Genomic DNA, 21,672 nt, shown 5'->3' with positions numbered 1-21,672 from the left:
TGTTAAAAGATAAAGGAGATGTAGTGTATGTGTACATATATATTATACATATAATATATATAATATATATAGCATATATACGATATATGGTGTGTGTGTGTGTGTGTGTGTGTGATGGGATAGTACTCAGACATCAAAAAGAATGAAATCTTGCCATTTACAGTGACATGAATGGTGATAAATTATTAGGCCAAGTGAAATAAGTCAGAGAAAGACAAATACCATATGATTTCACTCGTGCGTGAAATTTAAGAAACAAAAAAAAATGAACAAATGGAAAAAGAGAGAGAATGACAAGCTGAGAAACAGACTCTTAACTGTAGGGTACAAATGGATGGTTACCAGAGGGGAGGTGGGTAGAGGAATGAGTGAAATAGGTGATGGGGATTAAGGAGGGCACTTACTGTGATGGGCACCACGTGTTCTATGGAAGTGTTGAATCACTGTATTGTACACCTGAAACTAATATTATGCTGTATGTTAACTAAATAAACTAAAACTAAATTTAATTTAAATAAAAACTTTAAAAAATTAAAAACAAAAAACAAAATGCACTATGAAAATAAATCCTTTCTTATCACTGCTGTCTCAGTCACCCTATGCTTAAGTAAGCTATTTGTGTGTCTGTATCTGCAGCAAATAATTTAAACACTACATTGTAATTAGTACTTAGGACAATGTAAATGGGCCATCAGAGGAGTTTAAATTTTCTTCTGTCTAAAATAACTGGAAAATAAATGGTGTTCACAGAAAAAATATTGACTTGAACTATTAAAAAAGATGGACTTTTTCATGTTAGCATAAACAACATTTATGAAAAATGGGCATTTCCAAACAAAATAGGAAGAAGAGTAGCATTGGGACTTTTTTAATTTTTGTAAATTTCTCTATTATTTCACTTAATAGAAAAGAGCTGGATTCTCTGATCTGCTCCTTCATTCAGCCGGTTACAATATCAAACATTACGTTGCCTGAGGAAGGCCTACTATACATTTATACAGGAGTGAAAGTGAAAAGGGCATAATAACTTGTTATTAATATAAAATAGTTTTGATTTTCAGTCCTTCTCTTTTCAGAACTCCCAGGAGTTTCTAGACTATACTTAGAGTATCATGGTTTAAAAGCAAACACACTTTTTCTATTATTAATATAATAAAATATTACATTTTATTATTATTTTTTGCTCAAAAAATATACCAATTAACTTTCTCTACCAAGATTCTCTATCATCTCATTACTCTTCCAAGTTAATATAACATAACAGTTTTAGATTAGGTTTACCTTTCACTCAAATTTAAATTTAAATGAGCATGTGTAATATTTCAAAAAGAATTTTTATGGCGGGGGCAGCTGGGTGGCTCAGTGGGTTAAGCCTCTACCTTCAGTTCAGGTCATGATCTCAGGGTCCTGGCACCAAGCCCTGCATTGGGCTCTCTGCTCAGTGGGGAGCCTGCTGCCCTCTCTCTCTCTCTCTGCCTGCCTCTCTGCCTACTTGTGATCTCTCTCTCTCTCTGTCAAATAAATAAAAGAAATCTTTAAAATATACTTTTATGGCAGAAATATTAAAAGCATATTTCAGGAAATGAATGTGATCCCCAAAACCCTATGTGAAGGCTCAAGAATGATGAATAAAGAGGGAGGAGCAAGATGGCAGACAAGTAGGAGACCTAACTATCATCGGGTCCCAGGAGTTCAGCTAGATAGTTCTCAAACCATCCCGAAGACCAACAAACTAAGCAGGAGATCAAAGAGAACAAGAGCAGAAATTCTAGGAACAGAAAAGCGACTACTTTCTGGAAGGTAGGGCATGCAGAGAAGCGAATCCGAGGTGGTATACAGGAAGATAGACCACAAGGGGAGGGGTCCGCTCCTGGTAAGGGATAGAGCACTGGAGGACAAAATTAGAAGTTTGAAAAGTCTGCTTCACTGAGGGATGTCACTTTAGAGTGTAAGGGGGTGGGGGGTGGAGTCCTCCCTGGGACAGTGTGGTCATAGGACCCTCGGGGTCACAAAAAGACCAGGGGTGTCTGAGTGTGGCAGACACCTAGGTATCTGAGCAGGGAAGCCAGCTGCAAAGACAGAGCCAAGAAGTGGGCTCTCAGCTTAGGATTACCTTAAACCATGATCCATGACACAGTTGGGCCACTGCTCTTCAGGCAAGGACCCAACAAGCAGCAGATCCAGGGAGACTCACCTTCCTCTGCTGGGAGGACCAGTGCAAGAGCATGCTGCAGGAATCTGCTGGGTTTGGAGACTCCAAATGGGGCTATGCATGAAACAGAAATGCACTGTCACAGGCTAGGTGAACACAGAGTGTGGCCAGAGACCAGGGAGATGGGAGTGATTGACTGCTTTTCTCTGAGGATGCACTGAGGAGTGGGGCTCCAAGCCTGGGAGGCCATCATTTTCATTCCCATCCTCCAAAGCTGTACAGAAAGCTTTCACAGAACAAAAGCTACCAAGAGCAAAACCAACCAGTATACTTAGCCTGGCTACTCACAAGGACAGTGCAATTCTGTCCCAACCAAAGACATTTAAGAATCACTGCAGCAGGCCTCTTCCCCAAGAGATTAGCAAGGACATCCAGCCAAGACCAAGTTCCCTTATCAATGAGAACTAAAAAACTTCAGAGCTACAGGAATACAGCATAGAATTCATGGCTTTCCCCCCATGATTATTTAGTCTTTCAAAGTTAAATTTTTTTAATTTAAATTTTTTCTTTTTCTTTTTTTTTTGATTTTTCATATTTCCTATTTTGACATTTTAATATTTTATCTTATCAATTTTTTTAAAAAATACTTTTTAAATATTAATTGTTATATTCTACCCCTTCATTGTATTTAACCCTATTTTTTGTATATATAGGTTTTTCTTTCTTTAAAATTTTGGGAAATAGTTTCTTCTAACAGATCAAAATATACCTTAAATCTAGTGCATGTCTTTGTTCTAGTCTCCAGCCTGATCACATTCTTTAATCCTCTTTTTTCTTTTTTCAACGAACTTCTTATCAGTTCCTTTTTTAGAATCTTTTTTAATTTTATCTTCACATTCATATTCCATCCCTTAATCATGTTTACCCTTATTTTTGTATATATATATAAGTTTTTCTTTCTTTAAAATTTTTGGAGGCAGTTTTTTTCTAACAGACCAAAATACACATGCATCAAGTGTATGGCTCTGTTCTATTCCCCAATCATATATATATATATATATATATATATATATAGATATAGATATAGATATAGATATAGATATATCTATATATTTATATATAGATATATATATATTGCTTTTTTTGTTTCTTTTTCTCCTTTCTTCTCCCCCCAGTTTCGGGTCTCTTCCAATTTAGTTAGTGTTTATTTTTCTGGGGTCATAGCTAACCTTTTATTTTAGTTTAGTTTAGTTTTTTACCCTTTTAGGATTTTGTTCTCTGATCCATCTATTCTTATCTGGATAAAATGACAAGGTAGATAAACTCACCTCAAAAAAAAGAGCAAGAGGCAGTACCAACAGCTAGGGGCCTAATCAATATGGACATTAGTAAGATGTCAGAAATAGAGTTTAGAATGACAATTATCAAGTTCTAGTTGGGATCAAAAAAATCATGGAAGATACTAGAGAATCCCTCTTGGGAGAAATAAAATCCCTTTCTGGAGAAATAAAAGAACTAAAATCTAACCAAGTTGAAAACAAAAAAGCTATTAATGAGGTGCAATAAAAAATGCAGGCTTGTACTGGTAGGATAAATGAGGCAGAAGAGAGAATTATGATAGAGAAGACCAAATGATGGAGAATAAAGAAGCTGAGAAGAAGAGAGATAAACAACTACTGGACCATGAGGGGAGAATTTGAGAGATAAGTGATACGATAAGATGAAACAATACTAGAATAATTCAGATCCCAGAAGAAGAAGAAGAGAGAGAGAGAGTAGCAGAAGGTATATTGGAACAAATTACAGCAGATAATTTCCCTAATTTGGCAAAGGGAACAAGCATCAAAATCCAGAAGATGCAGAGAACACCCCTCAAAATCAATAAAAATAGGTCAACACCCCATCATCTAATAGTAAAACTTACAAGTCTCAGTGACAAAGAGAAAATCCTAAAAGGACCTCGGGACAAGAGTTCTGTAGCACACAATGGTAGAAATATCAAATTGGCAGCAGACCTATTCACAGAGACCTGGCAGGCCAGAAAGGACTGGTATGATATATTCAGAGCACTAAATGAGAAAAATATTCAGCCAAGAATATTATATTCAGCTAGGCTATCATTGAAAATACAAGAGAAAAAAAAGTTTCCAGGACAAACAAAAACTAAAAGAATTTTCAAACACCAAACCAGCCCTACAGGAAATATTGAAAGGGGTCCTCTAAGCAAAGAGAGAGCCTGAAAGTAACAGACTAGAAAGGAACAGAGAAAATATACAGTAGCAGTGAAATTACAGGCAGTACAATTGCACTAAAATCACATCTTTCAATAGTTACCCTGAATGTAAATGGGGTTAATGTCCCAATCAAAAGACACAGGATAGCTTTCCCTCTCTCACAATACCTTGCACTCTTCCTTTCCAACCCAGGCCCAGCAGAATGGCCCCCACGAAGAAGGGTGGTGAGAAGAACGGCCGTTCTGCCATCAATGAGGTAGTGACCAGAGAATAAACAATCAACATTCACAAGTGAATCCATGGAGTGGGTTTCAAGAAACATGCCCCTCAGTCACTCAAAGAGATCCAGAAATTTGCCATGAAGGAGATAGGAACTCCAAATGTGAAATTGACATGAGGCTCAACAAAGCTGTCTGGGTCAAAGGAATAAGGAACATTCCATACCATATCCGTGTGCAGTTGTCCAGAAACCATAATGAGGATGAAGATTCCCCCAACAAGCTCTACACACTGGTCACCTATGTACCTGTCATCTGTTTCAAAAATCTACAGACAGTTAACATAGATGAAAACTAATTGCTGATTTTCAAATAAAGGTATAAAACTACAACAACAACAACAACAACAACAAAAAAAGACACAGGATATCAGAATGGATTTTTTAAAAAGACCCATCAATATGCTGTCTGCAAAAAAACTCATTTTAGACCCAAACACACCTCCAGATTTAAACTGAGGGGGTGGAGAAAAATTAACCATGCTAATGGACATCAAAAGAAAGCTGGGGTGGCAATCCTTATATCAGATCAATTAGATTTTAAGCCAAAGACTATAATAAGAGATCAGAAAGGACATGATATCATACTTAAAGGGTCTGTCCTACAAGAAGATCTAAAAATTTTAAATATCTATCCCCCTAACATGGGAGTAGCCAATTATATAAACCAATTAATAACAAAATCAAAGAAAATATCAACAATAATACAATAATAGTAGGGAACTTTAACACCCCGACACACTGAAATGGACAGATCATCTAAGCAAAAGATCAACAAGGCTTTAAATGACACATTGCACCAGATGGACATCATAGATATATTCAGAACATTCCATCCCAAAGCAACAGAATACACATTCTTCTCTAGTGCACATGGAACATTCCTCAGAATACATCACGTCTTGAGTCACAAATCAGGTCTCAATTGGTACCAAAAGATTAGGATCATTCCCTGCATATTTTCAGACCAAAATTCTCCTAACCTAGAGGTCAATCACAAGAGGAAAGTTGGAAAGAACAAATACATGGAGGCTAAAGAATGAATGGGTCAACCAGGAAATTAAAGAAGAACTTTAAAAATTTATGGAAACAAATGCAAATGAAAACACTACTGTTCAAAATATTTGGGACACAGGGTGGGCATTCCTGAGAGAAAAGTATATAGCAATACAAGCCTTACTCAAGAAACAAGAAAGGCCTCAAGAGCACAACCTAACTCTATAACTAAAGGAGCTGGAGACAGAACGGCAAAGAAAACATAAACCCAGCAGAAGAAGAGAAATAATAAAGATCAGAGCAGAAGTCAATGAAATAGAAACCAACAGAACACTAGAACCATAGGGCGCCTGGGTGGCTCAGTGGGTTAAAGCCTCTGCCTTCGGCTCAGGTCATGATCCCAGGGTCCTGGGCTCGATCCCCGCATCAGGCTCTCTGATCAGCGGTGAGCCTGCTTCCTCCTCTCTCTGCCTGCCTCTCTGCCTACTTGTGATCTCTGTCTGTCAAATAAATAAATAAAATCTTTAAAAAAAAAGAACACTAGAACCAATCAACAAAACTAGGAGCTGGTTCTTTGAAAGAGTTAATAAGAGTGACAAACCCCTGGCCAGATTTATCAAAAAGAAATGAGAAAGGACCCAAATAAATAAAATCATGAATGAAAGAGGAGAGATCACAACCAACACCATAGAAATACAATTATAAGAACATATTAGAGCAACTCTACACCAGCAAATTTGACAGTCAGGAAGAAATGGATGCATTCCTAGAGACATAGAAACTATCAAAACTGAACCACGAAGAAATAGAAAACCTGAACAGAACCGACCCATAACCAGTAAGGAGGTTGAAGTAGTCATCAAAAATCTCCCAACAATCAAGAGCCCAGGGCCAGATGGCTTCCCAGTGGAAGTCAAACATTCAAAGAAAAATTAGTACCTATTCACCTGAAACTGTTCCAAAAAATAGAAATAGAAGGAAAACTTTCAAACTCATTTTATGAGGCCAGCATTACTGTGATTCCAAAACCAGAAAAAGACCCAATCAAAAACAAGAATCATAGACCAATATCCTTGATGAACATGGATGCAAAAATTCTCACCAAAATACTAGCCAATAAGATCCAACAGTACATTAAAAGGATTACTCACCACTATCAAGTGGGATTTATTCCTGGGCTGCAAGGTTGGCTCAACATTCACAAATGAATCAATGTGATACAATACATTAATAAAAGAAATAACAAGAATCATATGATACTCTCAATAGATGCTGAAAAAGCATTTGACAAAGTACAGCATCCTTTCTTGATCAAAACTCTTCAAAGTTTAGACATAGAGGGTATATACCTCAATATCATCAAAGCCATCTATGAAAAACCCACAGCAAATATCATTCTTAATGGAGAAAAACTGAGAGCTTTTCCCCTAAGGTCAGAAACACAGCAAGGATGTCCACTATCTCCACTGCTACTCAACATAGTACTAGAAGTCCTAGCCTCAACAAGCAGACAACAAAAAGAAATAAAAGGCATCCGAATTGGCAAAGAAGAAATCAAACTATCACTCTTTGCAGATGATATGATATTTTCTGTGGAAAATCCAAAATACTCCACTCCCAAACTGCTAGAACTCATATAGGAATTCAGTAAAGTGTCAGGATATAAAATCAATGCACAGAAATCAGTTACATTTCTATACACCAACAGCAAGACAGAAGAAAGAGAAATTATGGAGTTGATCCCATTTACAACCATTTACAGTTGCACCCAAAACCATAAGATACCTAGAATAAACCTAACCAAAGAGGCAAAGAATCTGTACTCACAAAACTATAAGGTACTCATGAAAGAAATGGAGGAAGACACAAAGAAATGGAAAAACATCCCATGTTCATGGATTGGAAGAACAAATATTATGAAAATGTCATGCTACCTAAAGCAATCTACACATTTAATACAATCCCTATCAAAATACCATCTTTTTTTTCAAATAAATGGAACAAATAATCCTAAAATTTATATGGAACTAGAAAAGACACTGAATAGCCAGATGTAGGTTGAAAAAGAAAACCAAATTTGGTGGCATCACAATGCCAGACTTCAAGCTCTATTATAAAGCTGTCATCATCAAGACAGTATGGTACTGGCACAAAAACAGACACATACATCAATGGAACAAAATAAAGATCCCAGAAATAGACGCCCAACTCTATGGTCAACTAAACTTCAACAAAGCAGGAAAGAATGTCCAATGGAAAAAAGACAGTCTCTTCAGCAAATGGTGTTGGAAAAATTGGACAGCCACATGCAGAAGAACAAAATTGGACCATTTCCTTACACTACACACAAAAATAGACTCAAAATGGATGAAAGACCTCCATGTGAGAAAGGAATCCTTCAAAATCCTTGAGGAGAACAGAGGCAACAACCTCTTCGACCTCAGCCACAGCGACTTCTTCCTAGAAACATCACCAAAGGCAAGGGAAACAAGGGCAAAAATGAATTCTTAGGACCTCATCAAGATCAAAATCATTTGCACAGCAAACAGTCAACAAAACCAAAAGATAGTTGACACAATGGGAGAAGATATTTGCAAATGACATATCAGATAAAGGGATAGTATCCAAATCTATAAAGAGCTTATCAAACTCAACACCCAAAGAACAAATAATCCAATCAAAAAATGGACAGAAGACCTGAACAGACATTTTTGCAAAGAAGACATCCAGATTGCCTCAGACACAAGAAAACATGCTCTACATCATTCGGCATCAGGGAAATACAAATCAAAACCACAATGATGTACCATCTCACACCAGTCAGAATGGCTAAAATTAACAAGTCAGGAAATGACGGATGCTGGTGAGGATGCAGAGAAAGGGGAACCCTCCTACACTGTTGTTGGGAATGCAAGCTGGTGCAGCCACTCTGGAAAATAGCATCTAGTTTCCTCAAAAAGTTGAAGATAGAGCTACCCTACAACCCAGCAATCTCACTACTGGGTATTTACCCTAAAGATACAAATGTAGTGATTCAAAGGGGCACATGCACCCAAATGTTTATAGCAACAAAGTCCACAATAGCCAAACTATGGAAAGAACCTAGATGTCCATCAACAGATGAATGGATAAAGAAGATGTGGTGTATATATACACAATAGAATTCTATGCAGCCATCCAAAAAATGAAATCTTGCCATAAGACATGGATGGAACTAGAGGGTATTTTGCTAAGCGAAATAAATCAATCAGAGAAAGACAATTATCATATGATCTCTCTGATATCAGGAATCTGAGAGGTGGGGTGGGGGGTGTGGGGGGCAGGGAGGAAAAAAATGAAACAAGGTGGGACTGGAGAGGGAGACAAACCATAAGAGACCCTTAATCCCAGGAAACAAACTGAGGGTTGCTGGGGGTAGGGATTGGGTGACTGGGTTATGGACATTGGGGAGGGTATGTGCTATGGTGAGTGCTGTGAATTGTGTAAGACTGATGATTCACAGATCTGTACCACTGAAACAAATAAAATATTAATTTTAAAAAAGAATGATAGGGTGCCTGGGTGGCTCAGTTGGTTAAGCAACTGCCTTCAGCTCAGGTCATGATCCTGGAGTCCCAGGATCGAGTCCCACATCGGGTTCCCTGCTCGGCAGGGAGTCTGCTTCTCCAGCTGACGTCTCTCCTCTCATGCTCTATCTCTCATTCTCATTCTCTCTCTCTCTCTCAAATAAATAAATAAAATCTTGTAAAAAATGTACAGAAATCAGTGGCTTTCTTATACATTAACAATGAAAATACAGAAAGGCAAATTAGAGAATCGATTCCATTTACTATAGCACCAAGAACCATAAGATACCTCGGAATAAACCTAACCAAAGAGGTTAAGGATCTGTACTCGAGGAACTACAGAACACTCATAAAAGAAATTGAAGAAGACACAAAAAGATGGAAGACCATTCCATGCTCTTGGATCTGAAGAATAAACATTGTTAAAATGTCTATACTGCCTAGAGCAATCTATACTTTTAACGCCATTCTGATCAAAATTCCACTGGTATTTTTCAAAGTGCTGGAGCAAATAATCCTAAAATTTGTATGGAATTAGAAGAGACCCCAAATTGCTAAGGAAATGTTGAAAAACAAAAATAAAACTGGCGGCATCACGTTACCTGATTTCAAGCTTTACTACAAAGCTGTGATCACCAAGACAACATGGTACTGGCATAAAAACAGACACATAGACCAGTGGAACAGAGTAGAGAGCCCAGATATGGACCCTCAACTCTATGGTCAAATAATCTTCGACAAAACAGGAAAAAATATCTAGTGGAAAAAAGACAGTTTCTTCAAAAAAAAATAAAAATAAAAAACGAATGATGAATAAAGAAAGAGTTAAATAGACTGATAAATGTAAATAAATAGTATTATGTAATGTTATATAAATTTCAAAAATAAGACTAAAATTAAATGAAAGCAACGGAGTAAAATGACAGCATTAAAGAGCTCTAATGTCTTGTATTGTTTAGGAAAATGATAAACATTTAGTAATTGGCCTTTGTTAGGTTAAATGAGCCTGTGGAAATTTCTAGGAATAATACTAAAAATAATCTGTTAAAAATAACCAATTCAAAGGAAAAAGAAAAAGGAAGACACACAGAAACAGAAATTACAAAATTTGGTCAAAAAAACAAGTCCAAAAATCAGTGCTATAATAAATTTAATTGTCTATTATAATCAAATGGCAAATATCTTCCGAATGAGTTTATAAAACAATATATCTATGTCTTATGTCCAAGTTACACATTCAAATATTAGAACAATAAGAGCAAAAATGTTGGAAGTGTCCTAGTGCAATAGTACTGTGGGCAATGCATTCTTCATCCATCTGAATGACAAAATTAAGATTGCTAGCACCCAGTGCTGGTGGTGATATAAGACAAGGAGATGCACGCATTCCATGCAATATGACATATGATACATATTTTTTAAGGAAAACAATTAAGAAACATCTACTAAACATCTACAAAAATGGAAATGCATAAAAGTTTTGATTTAACAATTTTGCTTTTGGGAATGTATTTCATACAGAAAAGCAATCTGGTAGTACATAATTATGTGTGCAGAAAGATGTGTACTAGTAGCAAAAACATAAACAAATGAATACTCAACAATAAAAGAATGGCTAAAGAAGTAGGGAGAACATACTGCATGAGATCTAGCCTCTTACCAAATTTTTCAGTGCACAATACTGAATTGTTAACTATAGGCATTATGCTGTACAGATCTCTAAAACTGACTCATGTTGCATAACTGTTGTTTGACACCTGGGAAACAACTCACTATTTTCTTTTCCCCTAGCCTCTAACAACCACCATTTGGCTCTATTTCTTTTTTTTTTTTTTAAGATTTTTTTTATTTATTTATTTATTTATTTATTTGCCAGATAGAGATCACAAGTTGGCAGAGAGGCAGGCAGAGAGAGAGAGAGAGAGGAGGAAGCAGGCTCCCTGCTGAGCAGAGAGCCCGATGTGGGGCCCGATCCCAGGACCCTGGGATCATGACCTGAGCCGAAGGCAGAGGCTTAACCAACTGAGCCACCCAGGCGCCCCTTGACTCTATTTCTGTAAGCTTAACTATTTTAGATACCTCAGCAAGTGGAATCATGAACTTTTTGTTCTTCTGTGGCTGGCTTATTTTGCTTAGCAAGTGCCTATAGTTTACAATTCATATGGTGCACTTCAGATTTTTTGAAAGGTAGATCCTTAAGTATTATTACCATTCAAACAACCAAGAGGCTCCTGGGTGGCTCAGTTGGTTAAGCATCTGCCTTCAGCTCAGATCTTAGTTAGGGTCCCAGGATCAAGTCAGGCTCCCTGCTCAGGGAGGAATCTGCTTCTCCCTCTTCCCCTCACCTACCCTTTCCTTCTGCTCTTTCTCTCTGTCTCAAATAAATATATAAAATCTTAAAACAACAACAACCAAACAAGTAAAGCAAAACCAAACCAAAGAGGGGCACCTGGGTGGTTCAGTCTGTTTAAGCAGCTGCCTTCTGCTCAAGTCATGATCCCAGGTCTTAAGATTGAGTCCTGTATGGGACTCCCTGCTCAGCAGAGAGCCTGCTTCTCCCTATCCCTCTGCCTGCCTCTCTAATTGTGCTCTCTATATCTCTGTCAAATAAATTTTAAAAATCTTAAAAAAAAAAAAAGTCAAGAAAACAATGTGGCAGGAGGAAACTGTTGGAGGTAATGGTGATAGTGATGGCTTCACTAGTGTATGCATATTTCCAAATTCATTAAATTGTATATATTAGGGGTGCCTGGGTGGCTCAGTGGGTTAAAACCTCTGCCTTCAGCTTAGGTCATGATCCCAGGGTCCTGGAATCAAGCCCCACATCGGGCTCTCCGCTCAGCAGGGAGCCTGCTTCCCTCTCTCTCTCTGCCTGCCTCTATGGCTACTTGTGATCTCTCTCTCTGTCAAATAAATAAATAAAATCTTTTTTAAAAATTAAAAAATAAATTGTATATATTAAATATGTACAGTTTCTATATCAATTAGACCTCAATAAAGTGGTTTAAAAAAAATTAATAATGGGAAACCCACAAAATTCACAGAAAGGTAAAAAACCTGACTCAGAAAGTGAGGAGAAACTAATTTTGAACATGCTTCTCCATATTGGGAACCACGTTTGTGTCACCATCAATAATACAGGACAGTGAAATAGCACCACAAGCAAAAGGGCAAAGATTTTCATTCATTAGATCCTGTCATCACTACCAATGGTGTTCATTTAAAACTGCTAAGTTTTCTTACCATTATTCTCTCAAATTCAAAAGTCCCAGGCAAAAGCATCAAATTATCTGACTCCTGGTCATATACCTATGACCTAGCTTCCAGGAACAGAGAGATAAGCTTTTTAATCTTCAGATTTCCATAAAAGGAATGAGGGTACATCCCCACCAATAATTGCACACAGGCAGTTTCCCAAATAGAGCAAGGTATTTAAATGCTAGGAAGCCCAATAATAATAATTTTCTGACAAAATTATTATTTAAGCATCGCCCAGTTAGAATGTCCTCTAAGAATTGAGAATTAAAACTGTATCATGGCTATGTATTGCTTTTTTTCCTATCTGGTTTCCATTTCCTCTTTCTCAACAATGCCTGATTTATTTTTGAGGCATTAACAGTTTCCAATTTGATAGTCTACTGGACTCAGTCTAGGTATCCCATCTTCCTTTAGTGAATGGATGAGCCCCTAACAGAGGAAGGTCAAGAAAATGCTTCCTCACCAGAATTTGAAGTCAGCAGAGTCAGACTCAGATAATAACACTATTTCTAACTTGTGACATTCTCTTCCAAAGGGTCCCTGCTGTACCATATGTCCTACTTCATTCTCTGCAGTGTGTTTAGTCTTGCCCTATTTTAAATCTTTTTCTTCTGCATATCAATTCTGTATGTCACCAATACTCTTACCGCTCTAATAAATAACTTTCTGTCTAGGTTACTCAGTTTTTATTACTTGTACCCAAAATTCTAAACAAATAGCCAAAATTGATTTCAGAGTACACGGATATAACTGAATCAGGTAAAATTAGCCAAAACTGTAAGAAAAAGAAACTCCATTTTATATTGGGAATAGAACATAGACGTTCACACCATTTGTGGCAAAATTGTCTATTAACTTATGACATTAATTAAATGGTTAAATGGAATCATGTGCCCCTGAAAGCAATAATGTGATAAACCTTATAGTCACCATCATGAGATAAAAGTATGGCATGATTGATTAAAAGACTACAACATAGTATAAGTACTTCTGATAACTTAAAAATTAAGCTCAGATTTTTAAATTCACACTCTTAGGGCGCCTAGGTAGCTCAGCTGGTTGAACGACTGTCTTTGGCTTGGATCATGATCCCGGAGTCTGGAATGGAGTGCCCTGCTCATCAGCATCAGGTGCCCTGCTCGGCAGGCAGTCTGTGTCTCCCTCTGACTTTCTCCCTCTTGGGCGCTCTTTCTCATTCTCTCCCTCATAAATAAATAAATAAAATTTAAAGATAAATAAATAAATAAACAATGAATAAATAAATAAATAAATTCGCACCCTTATATAGGAAATTTTTGTCATGATTCAAGATAATCTCATATTTCAAGATGCAGAGATTAAAATAGCAGAAAACTTAAACCCCAGAGTATGATTTTTTGGTTTTGCTGATTACAAAATATCTCAATTCATACCTCTGACATCTCTTACACAAATAAACTCTGGACATCTGGGTATGTAGATTATTTGCAACAATTTGAATATCCTGATATTTTTGACACTCCACCCCAACCACATTTGCATAGGAAACAAACCCACTCATTTCCCTGATGGAGCTCTTTTCTACCTGCTCTAAGATGCTAGGACTCCTGAGGACATTTCTTGAAAGAAGAAGCTAAATTCCCTTTACATCCATCCTACTCCCAATTTTCATGAGTGCCGTTACTAGAATCAGAACCCAGCATGCTGAGAGAGGAATGGCGCTCCAAAGCAGAGGCAGAATTTGTAGAAGACTGGCTTTAAAATTTGACTTTTTTTTTTCGATACATCCTGGCAAAATGCAAAGTATGTTGATATGAATGAATTTTGAGGGCTCTTTTAGTGGAGTGGTGAGGTAGATAACTGGGTAGAATTTGTACTTACCAGAGATTTTAAAATTAATGTGCTGATTCATGCAAATAGTCTAACGGTTTGCTGGATTGATAAGTACAACCCACGAATTAATAATGGATGGCTCTAAAGAAGTTGGGACACTAATAACACTGAGAAAACTTAAATTCAATCTCTTTAGGAGACAGTGATGCTGAGGAGGATTAACCATTGATGTTCTGGTCTCAGAATCCAGGTTAGGTGCCCCTGAGGTATCAGAAAATCTTCCCTTCCTCAGTGACAAGAGCAACAACCCTCAGCTTCCAAAACATCTTGATACTTCTCTCTAAGGATGTTGGTGTGAGACATTAAAGTTAAATGCCGCTCCATCCACCACTGAACTTTTGTGCAGTAAATATTTCCAATAGCATGGCATTGAACAAATTTAGATCCTATTTAGAAATTCTTTGCTGATTTCTCACTTTCTAATTTCCTGTAACGCTGACTAAACAACTCACCCTTTCCAGCCTTACAATTGTGGATGTGCAGACAGAACCAAACAAAATTTACATGTCTAATTATTTAGGTTTTGCTTAAGTCATCCAAAGTTAATTTATGTAAGTTGCCACAAAAGCAACCTAAGTACAAGACATTCAAGTTGAAGAAACTGATGCCAGTTGTCCCAGTGCCAAACAATGTAAATAAATAGATGATTTTTAAATGTTGGCAAGGGTCAAAGAAACTATTTCAAAACCTAGAAGCCATATTTCATAAAAATGAACAAATAAAAAAATCAGTCTTTGGTTAAAGTTCTTGTTTTCATTTTTTGTTTGTTTACAAAATTGAAATAATTAAGAAATTACTTTGAAGTACATTTGTCCTCACTCAGATCTCTAGAATAATAGCTTACACACATTCAAAATTTTTATTGATTTTATGACCAACATTGCTTTCAGGGGACTGGACAAAATGACATCTCATGATCAATATACGAGAATAAGTATAACAAACAATCCAATGTCAACTCAACATTACCATATTTTACAATATCTAATCAGATCAGCTTCCCCAATCACCATAAAAAAGGTGAAATCTCATAATAAGTTGAAATTATCTTAAGGGAAAAACATTGAAGCAAGCTCTGGGTGCTTATCCACAGATGCTTAATGTAGTCATTTTAACCTATGTTAGTGAAGTTTCAATTCAGTGCTTAATTACCATTTACAACAATCAGAGTCAGAGAATGTTAACATCCTGGCAATAGAAAATATTATAAATGCCTTCACCAAAGTTCTGCATCATTACACTAAATATTAGGTAACCATCAACAATACATAAAGTTTAAAGACGAAATGCAATACATGATGTTATAGGGCAACTAATATACGTGCATATCCAAAAACTTGCTAATCAAGAAAGATGAATCCTCAGTACAAACAAACAAATAATTTAATAGTGTTTGAGAAAGTGAGTTCAATCTTCAGCCTCTCAAGATGGTATCAGTATTAAAAGATTTCTCCATGTGGATTTTTGTGTACAATTTTAAAGTCACCCCTAAATAACAACTTGTGATGTCTATGTTGCAGAATGTAATCCTTAAAGTCTCTTGGATGTAGCGGTGTTTCATAAGCAATCCATGCATCATTTTTTTTTTAAAGACTTTGACAATGAAAGCCAACAGAAGGTTGGTAAGACATTGGGATGTTCCAATGGCATCATGATGGCACAAGTAATAAGAAAGATATAAATTAGGCACTACTTTTCGTAGAAGACCCAGAAAAAAATTACAAAAGAAAATGTTTATGGCAATTGAGAGAAAATATTATAGAGACCTTATTGAGCACCTTTGGAAGTATTCTGTCTTGGTTTTCAACTTTCCCAGATTCCTTCAAACATTTAAAGTGGTTTCAGCAATGCCACTTGTGAGGTTATACACTGGAATACTTTTATCTGTTAAGACTACAAAATAGGAAATATGATTCAGCCAGACAAAAACTAAAGCAAAGGAATCTAGGCTTTATTTTTATCCAATATTCTATTGCCTTTTCCCAACAGTTCTTAGTAACCTGCACTTGTTACATCTACAACAGTGTGACACTCTAACAATAACGGGCATCCAATGGAAATATATAAAACCTAAAAAGGGTATTTTCCAGACTAATAATAATCGAGGACAATGATCACTTTCCCAAGCTGATTTGGATTCCTATTTTGCTCTCAAATAATGTTTTTCTGAAATATCAATTAAATGGTTGCCTCTGAGTACCAAAAATAATGGTAGATCTACAGGTCTAGGGAGGAGGGGATAAATAGAACCTTGATTTTTTAAAATAATTTTGCTGATCTTTCTTATATAATTATTAATCAAATCTCTAACCCTAATAAATGTTAGCCCACAAAATGAATGCCTGCGTATTCATCAAAGAAAGCTTTGCTATCTAAACAAAAACTGGGGAAAAAAAAAAAAAAAGGCCTAATCAGATACCCAGGTTTTAGGCTTTCACAATGCCAAGTACATGGACAAAACTGGTCACCATATCTTATTTCTTAGGTTTAGCTTTTTTCCACATTTGATTTTGTTTGGACTTAAGCATTAACTGTTTTGCTGAAGTATTACTTAGAACACTTGTAAAAATAGTGACCTGTTATGATTTTCTCTAGAACTTGGCTTCCCTTGATACCTGTCAAATCTGTGGGTTGCTGCTGCATTAACCACTCTTCTCTCAATTGACATTTGATGCTTAGCACTAATAACAATTTTATTACTCCTTAACCAAGCTAATAAACACACTCATACATACACAAACATAACACATGCATGTGCACACACATAACCCAGCTACTCATTAAAGTTATTGTAAGGCCTTATGATATTTTTAACTGAGATTCTCAAACTAACTTCATTTCAATATGATGCTTTCACTAACTGCATATTCACTACATAATCTGTATCATCCAAAACATAGAAAGCATGAGTTGTAAAAATATCTTAAACATCCTAAAATGTTTTCATTGTATGATAGCAAAGTAGAGATGACTGTGTCATTCAAAGAAAATCAAATAAAATGTCTTAATTTATAAAATAATGCAATTTTCACATGTTTCTTCTTTGGCCACTTTAATTCAACAAAGATCACTGGTTATTCTACCTTTCCATTTCCTCCTCATTATATCCACATGCTCCCTTATCTTTTGCCTGCCATGGAAAACAAAGCATAACACTAACATTTATACTAACTACCATTTGCATATAAACCATTGGGTGACACAGTTTCTAAGTTAATCATTATATCAGGTATTTTCTGCATTTCTATTTTACTTACACAGGGAAGCAAAACTATAAAATTCTATACTTCCCCATTTGCATAACATATTATTGCCGACAGAGTGAGAAATACATAACCCTTTATAGAAATGCAGCAGATTTCCATGGTGTCCAGAATGTTCAGATTTAACATTGCCTTGAGAAAAAGTGAATATATTATTTGGAGCTTTCTTTACAGGATGTTATTAATGCTGTGGAACAAAACAGTTGAGGTGCATTTTTCTTTGAGGAGGTGGGTTTTTTTTTTATTTTTTAAATAAACCTGAGCTTTAAAATGCCTCAGTCTAGAAGATCAAGGAGACAAAATCAGTTGGTACAAGAAACAGTAGAACAGGTGGAAGCAGATTTAAAGTACAACTTTTTTCTTCCATAGGACTTTTTTCATGGCATCTTTAACATCCTTATTTCTTAGAGAGTAGATTAAAGGGTTCAGCATAGGTGTGAACAAAATGTAACATACTGAAGCCACTTTACGAAGTTCAGGGTTACTTGGAGGTGTGAGATAGACAAAGGAGACAGTCCCATAGAGCAAACTTACAACCCCCAGGTGGGAGCTGCAAGTGGAGAAGGCTTTCTTCCTCCCTTCACTGGAGCGGATTTTTAAGACTGCAGACACAATATACATATAAGATACCACAATAACAACTATTGTGGGCAAAATAATGAGCACAGCCAGACTAAATGACACCATCTTATTCATAAAGATATTGGAACAGGAGATCTTCTCAATTGGGTTGGAATCACAGTAGAAGTGATCGATGACTCGGGAAGCACAGAAAGACATTGAGAAGGTTACACTGATTTGAAGGATGGAACTGACCCAGCCACAGAGATAGGAACCAGCCACCAACTGGATACAGAGGCTTCTTGACATGCGGACAGTGTAGAGGAGTGGGTTGCAGATGGCGATGAAGCGGTCATAGGCCATGGCTGCCAGGACAAAAGCCTCTGTGACCATGAAGAGTGCATAAAGAAATAGCTGAGCCACACAACCTGCAAAAGATATGGTCTTTTTCTGAGACAGGATGTTGACCATGGCTTTGGGTACAATCACAGTGGAGTAGGAGAGGTCAATGATGGAGAGATTTCCTAGGAAGAAATACATTGGTGTGTTCAGCCGGGGGTCAGTCACAATGATGCCAATCATGCTAAGGTTCCCCAGAAGGACCATCCCATAAACAATCAGGAATAGTAGGAAGAGGAGACTGTGGAGCTCTGGGCGGACCCTGATGCCTACAAGAATGAAGTCAGTCACTTCTGAGTGGTTGCCTCCGCCCTTGTCACCCATGGCAAATTTCTGCTTTAAAGTATAATAGAAAGTCAATAGATAAATTTTACACTATTTCTCTACCATCACATATAATACTTTACATTTTAAAAAAAACCTTATAGTTGACAGAATACTTTCAAGTTAAGTCCCATTAAGTTTACAAACATGAGAAAGTTCAAGATGAGAGATATGTGACGTGCCTAAAGTAACACAACTGGTTAAGGTAACACAACTGGTTAGGGTTCAAACTGGAATTTGAACTCAAGGTGAAATATTTTGTATTCAAGTTTACTGTGAATTTCAACACAACAATGTCTGATACATCCTTATGTCTTTCTATCTTGTCATATAGATGGTGTCCAAGATGTCATTTGTGATTTCAAAGTACTAACATTTAACTCTTCATACTAAGAAAAAGACACATCCTTAAATTTGATTTATCGTTTTATATTCATTTTTATAATAATACTTCAAAACAGTAAAAATAATCTAGCAAAAGAAAGATACAAGTTCTTTTCAAGATAATATGAACTTTCTACCAAAAAGAGCTCTTACAACAGCAAGTAAGTTATTAAGGAGTTAACTGTCTTATTTGAGATCTTTAAAAATAAAAGCAGACTTTAACTTCTGGAAAAAGTCTAATTTTATTTAAATGCAAAATAAAATGTGATCAATGCCTTTATAATTTGTAACCTGTAAAGTTTGTTGATATTGTTTTTCTCTGTATAAATCTGTCAAGAAATCCATGTCATCTCCAACTTCTAAACTTGAGAAAAAATTAGAAACTTCAAAGTGAAGAACAAATCAAAATGTAAAAAGAATGTATTGGATTAAAGAACAAGTTTTATTAAACTCTTTTTTTTAAGATTTATTTATTTATTTATTTGACAGAGATCACAAGTAGGCAGAGAGGCAGGCAGAGAGAGAGAGAGGAGGAAGCAGGTTCCCTGCCAAGCAGAGAGCCCGATGGGGGGCTTGATCGCAGGACCCTGGGATCATGACCCAAACCGAAGACAGGGCTTTAACCCACTGAGCCACCCAGGTGCTCCACGTTTTATTAAACTCTTAACCTGATGGTCAAAGCTCAGCAGTTTCAAAAATAAAATTTGATTTTCTAGAAATATCTTAATTAACCTATTTGGTTTGGGGTTACCTGCTAAGCAATCAAGGCAACATTGGTTAATGTGAGATATTTTTGTATTTTCCTATGAACCAACACACTTGGTGTCAATTAAGGATGACCTCACACATCTTTTCTTCTTTGGTAGCATTTAAAGCAAGTGTAATTTATGCTTTCAAGGAGAGGTACAGATAAGAAAAACCAGCAAATGATCCACAAAATATCTTTATTGAACTTGAAATGAGTGATACAGTAGCAGTCAAAATTAGAGAGTATTCAGAGTTTCTCCTTGACTCTCTATCCTCCCTCAATTGTAAGAGGTTTACTTTTTTGTTTTTTGACTGTCTACAAAAATCCCTCAGATTCCAAAGCCTTCATGACTTTCTTTGCTTCTTTCATTTGTTGCCTCTCCCAACCACTCTGTCAAAGAAGGGCATGAAATTAATTCATATAGATTCAAATTAAGAGGAACAAATGATAAATGAAATATAACACCATTCTAAGTCTTTACTCTACTGTCCCACCACTTTTGAAAATCCATTCAAGTAATTGTATAGTAATTTGGTTTTACTAGGAGGCGGGGGGATGAATTAGGTTTACAGTTTAATACACATGAAGATGCTGATATTTTATTCTAGAACTAATAGAACAAGGCTTTTTTTAGGCAAAAAACTGAACAGAGCAGTTTCAAGCACCAATCATCATTTGCTGGTTTGAAATGGGGAAAAAGAGGACAGTTAAAGAAAATAGGAAGCCCTTTTAAAACATGCTAACCTTTTTTCACTCGTAACTCTTCTTTCTGCAAAGAGACACAAGCTTTGTAGGTCTTGTCCTTTGGTCTTATTTACAAAGGAGGAGGAGAAGAAAAAATCTTAAGTTCTTATACCAAATCATGTCATTTTTTGATACTATATCAATGAAAACAACTATCAATATTTCAAGAATATACATTTTCATCTGTCCAATTATCCATTAATATGTTTATTCAATATTTTTGAGTACCTGTTCTGGGCCAAGCATTGTGCCTGGCACTGAATATGAAGAAAAAAAAAGAACTGAAAGCAGTACTAGCTGTGTGGCATGATATGATCCTGGATATGAGGTATTTATTATAATATTACAACTACATTTATTTAATGCATCACTAAATGTCCAGTATTAAGTAAATAAATTCACTGCTAGCCTTCTAAAGAACACTTTTTTTTAAATTGTGGATAATAAAACTTTTAGCTATGAGGTTCTATGACCATAGGAACCTTAGTATAGGCAGGATTTTGAGAGCAATCCTCACATTAAATGTTCCATATTATATTCTGACCATACTGTGTCACAATTTTTGGTTCAGAAAATGTTGTCAGTGTACCTGTAAGGAAAAGGTGATGGATCTAACCTAGAGTAATAAAATACAGTAAAGTAATATTGTTTATCACTTTATACGAAATTATAGACTAAGGCTGATGAAAGATTCCCCTCTATTCATAAATGAATGATAAATAGCCAATACTAGGTATAAAATAATCAAAACAGCAATGATGGAAGATTTTTATGATTGTGAAGTTTTCTAAGCGATGGAAAAGAGAGATAAACAAATAATAGAATATACATCACTAAGACTATCTTTTAAACCTCAGTTATCATATTCCCAGTCTGATTTAGTTATGGTCTTTC

General features: G+C 36.1%; 1 protein-coding gene and 1 pseudogene across 2 annotated transcripts; one reads left to right on the top strand and one right to left on the bottom strand.

The window, feature by feature from the left end:
- The first annotated feature begins 4,588 nt into the window (after nucleotides 1–4,588).
- Nucleotides 4,589–4,962, top strand: LOC308348368 (large ribosomal subunit protein eL31-like; annotated as a pseudogene). Its single transcript has one exon. The product of its transcript is annotated as a large ribosomal subunit protein eL31-like (transcript).
- Nucleotides 4,963–17,960: 12,998 nt separating this feature from the next.
- On the bottom strand, nucleotides 17,961–18,902 carry LOC308348098 (olfactory receptor 9K2-like; the record flags this gene model as incomplete). The annotated part of the gene is made up of 1 exon (XM_080811946.1): nucleotides 17,961–18,902. One exon carries the CDS (start codon nucleotides 18,900–18,902, stop codon nucleotides 17,961–17,963), a length of 942 nt encoding a protein of 313 aa, XP_080668072.1.
- Nucleotides 18,903–21,672: the final 2,770 nt, after the last annotated feature.

This window comes from Martes martes, assembly GCF_963455335.1.
Source record: "Martes martes genome assembly, chromosome: 8".
NCBI lineage: Eukaryota > Metazoa > Chordata > Mammalia > Carnivora > Mustelidae > Martes > Martes martes.
Note: the sequence above shows the minus strand (reverse complement) of the source record. Positions and strands in the feature narration are given on the sequence as shown.